At 47.0% G+C, this 10348-nt stretch overlaps 1 protein-coding gene across 1 annotated transcript; it reads left to right on the top strand.

Annotated features, from left to right (window-relative positions):
- The first annotated feature begins 6607 nt into the window (after nt 1-6607).
- Nucleotides 6608-8616, top strand: LOC109461031 (proline-rich protein 23D1). Its single transcript, XM_074331489.1, has 4 exons — nt 6608-6684; nt 7430-7491; nt 7699-7766; nt 7999-8616. The coding sequence occupies exons 1-4, from the start codon at nt 6608-6610 to the stop codon at nt 8614-8616; spliced, it is 825 nt and encodes a 274-aa protein (XP_074187590.1).
- Nucleotides 8617-10348: the final 1732 nt, after the last annotated feature.

Here is a 10348-nt window from a genome sequence, read left to right as displayed (position 1 = left end):
GGCGAGGTGCCTAGATGCTTGATCAAACACCAGTCTGGATGTTGTGAAGGCTTTTTTTTTTTTTTTTTTTTAGATGAGATTAACTTTTAAATCCGTAGACTCTTGAGTAAAACGAATTACAAATCATAATGTGGGTGGGCCTCATGTAATCAGTGGAAGGCCCTAATTGAACACAGACTGACCTTCCCCAAGGAAAGAGGACTGCTGCCAGCCGACTGCCTTTGGACTAGAATGTAACTTTTCCTGAGTCTGCAGCCTGCCTCCCTGCCTACCCTGCAGATGTTGGACTTGTCAGCCTCCATAATCTCGTGGCCAATTATGTTAATAAACCTCTCTTTCCCTACATATGCATCTTACTGTTTGTATTTCTCTGGAGAACCCTGACCAGTATACATGCCAAACCCCCTTTCTACCTCACGACCTTTATCCCTGCTATTCCCACTACACAAAATGCTTCTTCCCACCTCCCATCTTATCAAAGGTAGCACCCCTTCTAGTATGATACAAAGCTCAGACGCCACAAAAGGAATGATTAAAACAGTTGACTTCACGTAAACATCATCAACAACAAAAAAATCTGCAAGATAAAACTCCCTGAACAAAGTCAAAACAAATGACAATTTTAAAAATAAGGTAAATAAACATTATTTTTAAAAGACAAGTGACAATCAGAGTAAACTGATAACTCATAACACAAAGAGATAATGTTCATAATATATACCAAGCTCTTAGAAATAATCAATAAGAAAAATACTACAATAGTCCATGGAAAAGTTAGCAAAGGATACGAACTTTGAATTCACAGAGAAAGACAAATGGTTCTTTGTCACAGGAGATGAGTCCCAACCTAAGAAGGGAAATGAACATGAAAACTATCCCGCAGTACCATTTTTAACCCCTCAGATTTGCAAACCTCAAAGGGTTTGATAACACCACATGCTGGTGAGGCTGTGGGGAAACTGGCACTCTCATACCTTGACGATGAAGAAAGAAACTGATACAACTTCTATGCAGGACAAGTTGCAATATCTACTTCAATGACAAATGCAGACACCTTCTGACCGAGCTAACACACTTTCAGGAATTTATCCTTCAGGTACGATCACTCATATATGCAATGACATAAGTACAGGTGTCCAGTGTACACTGCATCACACACCACAAAGCTGTGTTTCAGACGTTATGTACCAGTCCATGAGAACGGGTCAAATACATTTTGTTCAAACATAAAGGAATACTATGCATTTGTGAAAAAGGAACCAACAAGCTGTGTTCACTGACATGCAATGACTCCCAAGATATATTTTAAGTGAGAAAAGAAGGTCCAGATGGTATGTTACCATTTTATGTAAAAACAGGAATAAGTGGATATGTAAATATTTTCTTGAAAATGCCTAAAATATCTCTGGAAGATCTCATAAGAAACCTGAGCAGGGGCTGCTGCTTCTAGAATAGTTTCACAAGCTTTATTTCATTATTACACCCTAAGGAACCAACATTTTTAGACATTTTTCCTAATTGCCCCCAATGAAAATTTAATACCACAGATCAACGATATGTTTACTTATCTATTCCATGCGTATCTGTGCTTTATACATAAAACCAGACTTTTTTGGCCTCCCCCTAGGACCGATTTTCACCCCTTTGAGGACTGGTGCTCTTGGGGGGTTACCAGGGGCCTGGGCATCGAGGTGGGAAGGAGACTTTTTACTGCCTGCCCTTTGAACTACCAGTATTTTGAATCATGTGAATATATTTTAAAATATGGATGTTTACTTTAAGTTCCCCTGGCGTCCAACCAGGCAGCTCTGGTTTCTATTCCTCTCTCCCTAGCTGTGCTCATCTGATTCCTTCTCAATGGATGGTGTCACCCACCTCGACCATGAACTTCAGAAGGGCCCTGTGTGTATCGTTCATGTGGCACAGTCAGGCCCAATAAGTATTTGTTGAATGATTGAGTGAATGAGCCATAGCTTTAGCTGAGCTGAGAGGAATCCTCCTATATAGGGGCCTCTCTCCCTGTCTTCCTCCTAGCATTGGAGTCAGACAGGCCTGGGTTCCAGTCATGCCTCTTCACATGCTGTGTGACTTTGGACAAGTGACTTGACTCCTCTGAGTCTCACTCAATACACCTGTAAAATGAGGGTGATATCAGTGTTTGCTTCACAGGGGCTTTATAAGGTCTAAGTGAGATCACACAGATACTCCAGAAAGTATAGAAGGACACATATCAAACTGCCATTGTCTTTGGGGCATGTGACGGGCCAGCCGTCACAAGTCGATGGGTTCCCGAATGGGGGAGTGGGAATGAATAAAAGACACTCTCACATATGATGGCGATCGTGGGACTTCAGTGATCCTGAGGACACTAAGTTTATTTTACTGCTCCCATATAAGCAGTTTGAGCACGTGCAAGTATGTATTAACATAACAAATGTAAATTCTTTAGCTTTCACATAGAGGATACAAAATTCACCGAAACTCACAAGTAATTATCTTATCAATTGCCCTGATAGGCATCAGACTTCTGTGTCTGGGAACGGGCCGCTCCCACCAAATTCCTCAGCAGCTTACAAGCTCAAGCTCCCCTCAGGTGCAGGAAGAGACAATTGCCTCAGGGGGAGGAAACAGGTAGCATAAACTGAGCCATTCTGCAAAGCTCAGAGTTTCCTGTAACCATGGCTCCCCACAGGGGCAGGAGGAATATTCACATTTACTCTATATAGTAATGTATTGTTTGAATATTTCACAATGCAAATGCCTCGTTGGAAATTTTTTTTCTTCAAAGAGCAAACACACTCCATTCAAGATGGGGGAGTAGGTAAATCCTGTGCTTGCCTCATCCCATGAACTCATCAAAATTACATCTAAATTATAGAACCATCAACCTGGAGAACAATCTGAAGACCAGCTGAATAGAACTTGTATAACTAAGGATATGAAGAAGAAGCCATGTTGTCAAGGGAACATGTTTTCATATCAGCTTTTTCTTATTCTCTCTCATGTTTTTTGTTTGTTTGTTTGGTGTTCAAATATTCTTATTTAACTTTGTAAAATTTCTCTTTTGCATGAATATAGGAATCAACATCACAATTTAAAAATACATATATTATGATTTTACCTTCATTGTAGTGAATCAAGTGCTTTTGAAGAAAACAACCCCTACAATATTACTACCACTCAGATCTGACTGAACCACAAAGCCTGTCTGCATAATCTGTGCAGCTCGTGCTGGCGTAACCCACTCAGGTCTCACCAGCCACAAGATGGTTCCATCCAAGATGGATTTCCCACCATTCCAAGTTGAGTGGGGAGGGGGTAGTGGGTTGAAAAATGTCCACCAAACTTTTGAGTCCATCCAGAACCTCAGAATGAGACTTTATATGAAAACAGGTTCTTTGAAGATGTAAATAAAGATCTGAAGAATAACTCATCCTGGGCTTAGGGTAGGCCTTAAATTCAATGACTTATATCCTCATAAGAAGTGGACACAGAGAGATGGGGAGAAGAAAACCATATGAAAAACAGAGACAGATTGGAGTTGTGCTGCCACAAGCCGAAGGATGCAGGAACCAACTGGAGCTGGAAGAGGCAATGGAGGAGTCTCTGCTGTTAATAAACTGTGATACAGTTGTAGGATTCCCCATTTATTCTCACTCAAACCATCAAGACCTAATCACATATTGTCTTAAAAATTCTATATGCTCTGAAATCTTTTATGTTCACTTTGGTTTTTCACCCATAGTATAACTCCTTATTATTTCCTGTGTATATACTTTGCTTAAGGAATGTTGAGTGAATTGCATCTGTGGATTGATGTCTTTCATCTATTTGGAAAATGCTTGTGTATTTTCACTTTTGATATCAATTTCTCCCCACCTTCTGTCTTCTCCCTTTTTAGTCACATCTCACATCTCTTTTAACTGAGTCCTGAGTTTCCCAGAGGTGATCATCCTGTGCATTCACTGGCGTATTTGCTCTTGAACTGCCTTACATTTTAGTAAACCAGGCTTTTTCTTAATTACTTGTATTCTTAATTTCAGTTCTAACACAAACACAATACACAGCTTAACAAAATAAAAGAGCAGTTTCACAATCAATAAGGAGAAAATATTTTCATTTCCATACAATAAAACTCAACTGAATAGGATAAAATTATTGGATCTATTGGATCGTAAGATATATGAAGAGCTGCTATTTATCAAAATTCACCAGCAAGACAGAGGGTTTGGATAACCTGAATGGGAGAAGAGAGTTGCATTACATACATTTGGTAAAATATATCAAGCCAAATTATGTAAATTATTCTGTCAAATAAAAAATATACTGAAAACTCAAGAGAAAAATGGGATATACACTACATAAATGTGACATAAAAATACTCAATTAAAATGTAAAAAAGTTTAATCTCTTCAATTTCACGAAATTGCTAATAAAAATAATGAGATAATAAAATACAAACATTAATTTAGCTAAAATGAGAAAAAAACAACCCAAACAAACAGTAATGCTGCACGTGACCAAGGCTACAGAGCAACCAGATCATTCGTGTATGACTAGTGAGAGATTAAATTAATAGAATGACTTTGGAAAATTGGCAGCATCTACTAAAACTATATATCTGCCTACCCTGTTTTCTGTACACAAACATTTCTAACATTGTGCACCAGTGCCCACAACAGAGATGTCCTAATTTGGACACAACTGGAGGCAAAACAGCTCTCTGCTAGAAACTAATCAAATGCTCATCAACCAGAGAATGGATATACACTGTGGTGTCTTCACGCAATGGAACTCAACTCAGCAATAAAATTTCACAAATAACTATGGCAGAAGAGTAAGGCTGAATCTCACAAATTTAGTGTTGAGCCACTCAGAGATGTAGAATCATGGCTGCTCCTAAAAACAACCCAGAGAAGCCCAAAGGTTAAAGCATAGCGATAGGTGGAATATTAGTGCTCATTATACAAGCCTCAAATGACATCGAATGATATCTTTACAGATGGGGGGCAGAATAACTGCAACGTGCAGGTGGCCAACAGTTTGGGTTGGGGAGGGTGAAGTGGATACAGCTCCCTGCAGCCGACCCCTGTGTGAGACTCCCTTGGAGGCCGAGGACTCAGAGGTTTGCTGACCACACAGACAGCCCTGCAGCTCACACTCAGCAACCTGGGCTCCCTGGTGATTCCTGCACAAGTGGTGAGGTCCACAGAGAAACTCTGGAACCTTGCATATGCCTGGGAACAATGGCCAGGGAAGCCTACGGAGCAACAACAACACAAAATCAAAATTGAAGAACGACCCCTACCAGCGCCTGTATGTCTGTATGCAGAAGAGTGGGAGGAGTCTCCAGGTGGCTTCCACAAACACACCGGGCACCCCAGCCCCAGCCCCACCCGCATTCACTCCTGATGATTTAACTTCCAACAGGATGTTGGATTTCTTGAATTCAATAAACGGCTATAAAAGTTATTTTATCATTTGTGCTTGTTTTTTCTCCACGCGTTTGCTCGAAAATTGAAATCACATAGGGTACATTGTTACGTTTCTACTGGACTTGGCTGGACAAAGCATAGGACAGCTAAGCCCGCCAGAGTGGACAGGGAGCTCCACCTCTCCCTCGAGGGCACCAGCCACCCGGTCTGACAGAGCAGGCTCAGGCTCCGGGCACGGGTGTGCACGCGTGCGCTCATACACACCCACACTCACGCTGGCCTTCACACACACACACACACACACACACACACACACACATTACAAAGGCACATTCGCCCATCCCTTCAAAATTGACCTGAGAACGACCCCAAATTCCCCTGGGAATTTTCAAATGCCAAGAGGTGCCTGGTCTGAAAAGGCCTTGCGGTTACTCTCACAAAAGGAATTCGGAAGCCAACGTCTTTGGCCTGTTTGGTGGGAGTCAACCAGAAGTTGTGTCAAGATGTCCTGTGCATCTCTCTCTGTTTCTGTTCTCTTCACACTTCAACACGTAGGGATAACGTCCCCACCCCACCCTATGACATTCTTCTTAGAAACCTGCTCGTCTTTACTATATCAATATACTACGATTTTTAGCAAGTGAAGACCCGGGAGAAAGAAGTAGAAAGGATTATTCCGTGGAGTGAATGAATAGGGGAGAGCAAGCAGTGAGTATAACGTTAGGTGACCTCCCGAGCATGGGGGTTGAGTCGGGGGCCAAGTGGGGTTGGAGGAATGTCCAGGGCGCAGGCTGAATCTGATCTCATCTCTCTCCTATTGGCCGCGTTATCCTCCTCCCCCTACCGCTTGCCAGCACCGCCCACTGTTTGGGACCGCGGCCAACTAATCACATCAGACCCTGACGACACAGCCCCTGGCTCGGCCCCTTCGGTCAAAACCCTGGGAGGATTTCCCGCAAGAGCTCAGTCTGTCCCTGCGCTCCACCACCTGCCTCCGGCCTGGGGAACCAAGGGACGATTCCTGGGAACCTCCAGCCTTGTGAGTGCCCCGCTCGGAGACCGGCACTATTCCCTCAGGACAAGTCAAGGATCTGTGTGCCGAGAGGCGACTGACGGGTAAGACGACCACGACGAGGGTTGGCCTACACGGAGCGGGCAGGAGACCCTTCACGATGTACGGTTTCCGGCGTCCACGGAGCCCCAGTGATTCGCCCGCAGAATGGAAGGACGACATGGCCGGAGAGAGCAGGTCAGTAGGGGCGTGTGCGTGGCGGAGGACGACTCGTGTGCTTGTGTGTGTCAGTGGGTGGCACTTGGGGAGAGGGGGACCCTGGCCTCCCGCGAGGCTGGACACTGCGCCTGAGGAGAGGCAGAGGCACTGGACCCACAGGGAACCCCGGGGGTCGGCGAGGTCGTGTCCACCCTTCAGCGGGCCGTCTGGGGTTGGCTCCCACTCTCAGTCCATTTCCCCTCGGCCATACCTGGAATTTGTGTGTCCGGTCTGCAGAAAGGGAGGTTGTAGCACATGAGCCTAGGATTCTTTCATCCACTCAGAAAGGCAACCATTCCCTCCATTTTCTCCCCCTTTCTTCTCCCCCTAAGGCTCCATCCATGTATGGCCCTCACCCACACAGATGCTTTGGGCATCTCAACATTTCTCTCCTTGTTCTGGGACCCAAGGAGAGGTCCCTCCTTCCTTCACATGTGCAGGAACTCCTTCAGGAGGCAACTGTTTCCTGTGGGCTCCTGCCTGGGTTTCTCCCAATTCCCAGCCCAGGGAACTCCCTGCAGACGGGGTAAGGTAGGCCGCACGCAGAGAGGTGGGTGTTGGGACACCTTGAGAAAAGCTCTCACTTCATGCGGGTGGCACACGCCTTTGGCCTTGGACTCAGGGAGAGGGTGTGGGTGGGATGGGGACACGGAGTTTCAGGCATGTGAGTAGTGGATGCTGGGTTCTTGTGTACAAGACTGCCTGGACCCCTCGTGTCCTTTAGGTGGGCTGCCGCCCCGTGGAATCCGACAAAACGTTGGCAAGTGGAACAGGATCGCAGGACAGGTAAGGTGCTTTCCCTGCTTTTTCTAAAGAGTCAGCTGCTAGGGAGGAAAGGACACATTAAATCCGGAAAGGAGCAGGTGCTTCCTCCAGAACGTCTGGAGCTGGTCCCTTGATCCTGGTCTCTGCTGGCTGTGGGATCTCCCCAGGTCACACCCTTAACACTACACGGGAAGAGCATTCAACTCCCACCCTCTGCTCTCTCCTCAGGTGCCGAACCAGTCGCAGTGCAAGGAGCTCTGCACCCAGATCTGACGGTGGTCCCCGAACCCCCCCAGGTAAGTCGGGGAGTCCTTGGAGGGTAATGGGAGGGACTTTGCAGGCCCTGAGGGCCGTCTGGGAGATGCCCTTCCAGATGGGTGAGTGCATGATGGTAAGGTGGGGGTGGCCACCCAGTTCACTGAGGAGGTTGAAGAGGCTGGCAGCTCCCGCCCACACCCGCCCTGTTTACACAGGTCCCCGCCCCCACCCCGTTTTAGGCCAATGACTCAGAGCTTTTCTCTCCCCCAGGGACGGCAGATTCCCAGCACACACATGATCGTGGTCATCTTGGAACCAGGAACAGACCTCCAGTTGCGCCTGGGAGATGAGGTCCTGGTCCTGGTTCCACAGAGAGCCCTGCAGCTCACACTCAGCAGTGTGACCGTCGTGGTCGTCCCGGAGCACGTCCTGAACTTGTCCGAGGATCTGCTCTTCCCCGCCCACGCCCGGTTTCTTCTGCCACGGGGGGCCGATACCACGTGGGAAATCAATATTGAAGACGGATCCCTTTCAGCCCAGCATGCGCATGTCCCACGTGCAGAAGAGGAGGGGGAGGTTCCACGGGGCCTCCAGCCCGCGATGGGCCCCTTGGCCAATCAAGTCCTGGCTCTCAGCCCGCCTTCGCTGAGCACCCTCCTGCTCAGGCCTTTTTACAGGGCCGCCGCCCCGGAGACCTGCTCCAGGCTGCCCGGGCCCAGGCCGGGGAGGCGCCCTCTGCCGGCCGAATTCAGCCTGGACCTCCGCGGCCTGGGGCCCTGCTCGGGCTCTGTGCTCAGGCCTCTGCCTCCCTCCCCGAGTCCCGAGACCAGGACCTGCCGCGCGGTGGGTCGCAGGCCGCCCAGCAAGGCCCGGAGACGACTCTTCTAAGGCGGTGGTGCCGGAGTGCACACCCCACAATCAAGAATTGCCACACGCCATTCGGGAACAGGGCACCCTGGTTCTTCAGGTGTGTCCAGATAGAACCTCTCTCACTCATCATTCTGGTGCGGATCTCACTTCTAATGGGGATGTCGGAGTTCAATAAACGGTTCTAAAAGTGCACTTGGTCATTTGTGTTTGTGCTTTGTTCTTTGCTTTTTCTCACGCGTTTGCTCGAAAATTGAAATCACATAGGGTGCCTTATGTTTCTACTTTGTCGGGACTTGAATGGGACGGATAAGCCCGCCAGAGTGGCCGGGACAAGTCAAGGATCTGTGTGCGAGAGGCGACTGACGGGTAAGACGACCACGACGAGGGTTGGCCTACACGGAGCGGGCAGGAGACCCTTCACGATGTACGGTTTCCGGCGTCCACGGGCCCCAGTGATTCGCCCGCAGAATGGAAGGATGACACGGCGGGAGAGAAGTCAGTAGGGGCGTGTGCGTGGCGGAGGACGACTCGTGTGCTTGTGTGTGTCAGTGGGTGGCACTTGGGGAAAGGGGGACCCTGGCCTCCCGCGAGGCTGGACACTGCGCCTGAGGAGAGGCAGAGGCACTGGACGCACAGGGAACCCCGGGTGTCGGCGAGGTCGTGTCCACCCTTCAGCGGGCCGTCTGGGGTTGGCGCCCACTCTCAGTGCTCGTAGTTCCTGTGAATCCTGGACTGAACGGATACAGCAGTTTTCAGGAGAGTTCTGTCTGGTTAGGTTTCTTGTTAGTGTTGAGTTTCGCATTGTGGTTAGGGCATTTCAGTTAGGTTAAAGGTAAGTTTGGGATTAGGTTTGTGTTTTTATTAGGTGTGAGGTGAGGTCTAGCATAGGGTTACCTTAGTGTTAGAGTTAGTGTTTGTATTAAGGTCATGGAGAAGGTTCAGCATAGAGTTAGGGTTAAGTTTCCACAGACGGTTGTGACTGGTGTTTTGGTTTTGATTAGGTTTAAGGATAGGGCTAGACTTTAGGTACAGGTTTAAGTTCAGGTTAGGTTTAATGTTGAAGTAAAATATAGAGTTAGTATTAGGGTTATGTTTAGGGTGAGTTTTATGGAGAGGGTTAGGTACAGGGTTTGGCTTATAGTCAGGGATAGATTTGACGTTAGTTATAGTGTTAGCATTAGTGTTAGGGTTAGGACAGGGGTAGGTTAGGGTTAGGGTTGAGTGTCAGATTATGTTTAGGTTTACTGTTGTGTTAGCTTTGAGTTTGGTTAGCTTCGAGGTTAGTTATAGGTCTAGGCTTAGTGTTAGGGTTAGGTTAGAGTTAGTGTTGAGGTTAGGATGTGGTTAGGTTTAGGGTTAGGTTTAGGTTTAAGGTTAGAGTTAGCATTGAGGTTAGGATTAGGGCTAGAGTTTGGATTAGAGCTAGTGTTGAGGTTAAGATTATGTAAGGGTTAGGGTTAGATTTGAGTTTAAATATATGGTGAAGTTTAGAGTTAATGTTAGGGTTTTGGATTAGAGGTAGGGTTAGGGCTGAAGTTATGACTACATTAAGTTTAGGTTAGGTTCAGGTTTGAGTTTAGTTGTAGGGTCAGGCTTAATGTTAAGGTTGGGTTAGAGTTAGGGTTACGGTTAAGGTTACGGTTAGGGTTGAGGTTAGGTATCGTATGGTTAGTTTTAGGGTTAGGTCTGAGGTTAGGATTTGTGTTAGGGTTAGTTTTAGGGTTAGTGTTAGGTTTAGGGTTAGATTTGA

Source organism: Rhinolophus sinicus, linkage group LG04 (assembly GCF_036562045.2).
Source record: "Rhinolophus sinicus isolate RSC01 linkage group LG04, ASM3656204v1, whole genome shotgun sequence".
In the NCBI taxonomy this organism is placed as follows: Eukaryota; Metazoa; Chordata; class Mammalia; order Chiroptera; family Rhinolophidae; genus Rhinolophus; species Rhinolophus sinicus.
Note: the sequence above shows the minus strand (reverse complement) of the source record. Positions and strands in the feature narration are given on the sequence as shown.

What these genes read in the sequence shown, in the direction of transcription:
- LOC109461031 (XM_074331489.1), top strand. Translation starts at nt 6,608, where the DNA reads ATGTACGGTTTCCGGCGTCCACGGAGCCCCAGTGATTCGCCCGCAGAA. An exon ending in GGAACAGGATCGCAGGACAG is followed by an intron (nt 7,492 to 7,698) that starts GTAAGGTGCTTT and finishes CTCTCTCCTCAG; the next exon opens with GTGCCGAACCAGTCGCAGTG. An exon ending in TGGTCCCCGAACCCCCCCAG is followed by an intron (nt 7,767 to 7,998) that starts GTAAGTCGGGGA and finishes TCTCTCCCCCAG; the next exon opens with GGACGGCAGATTCCCAGCAC.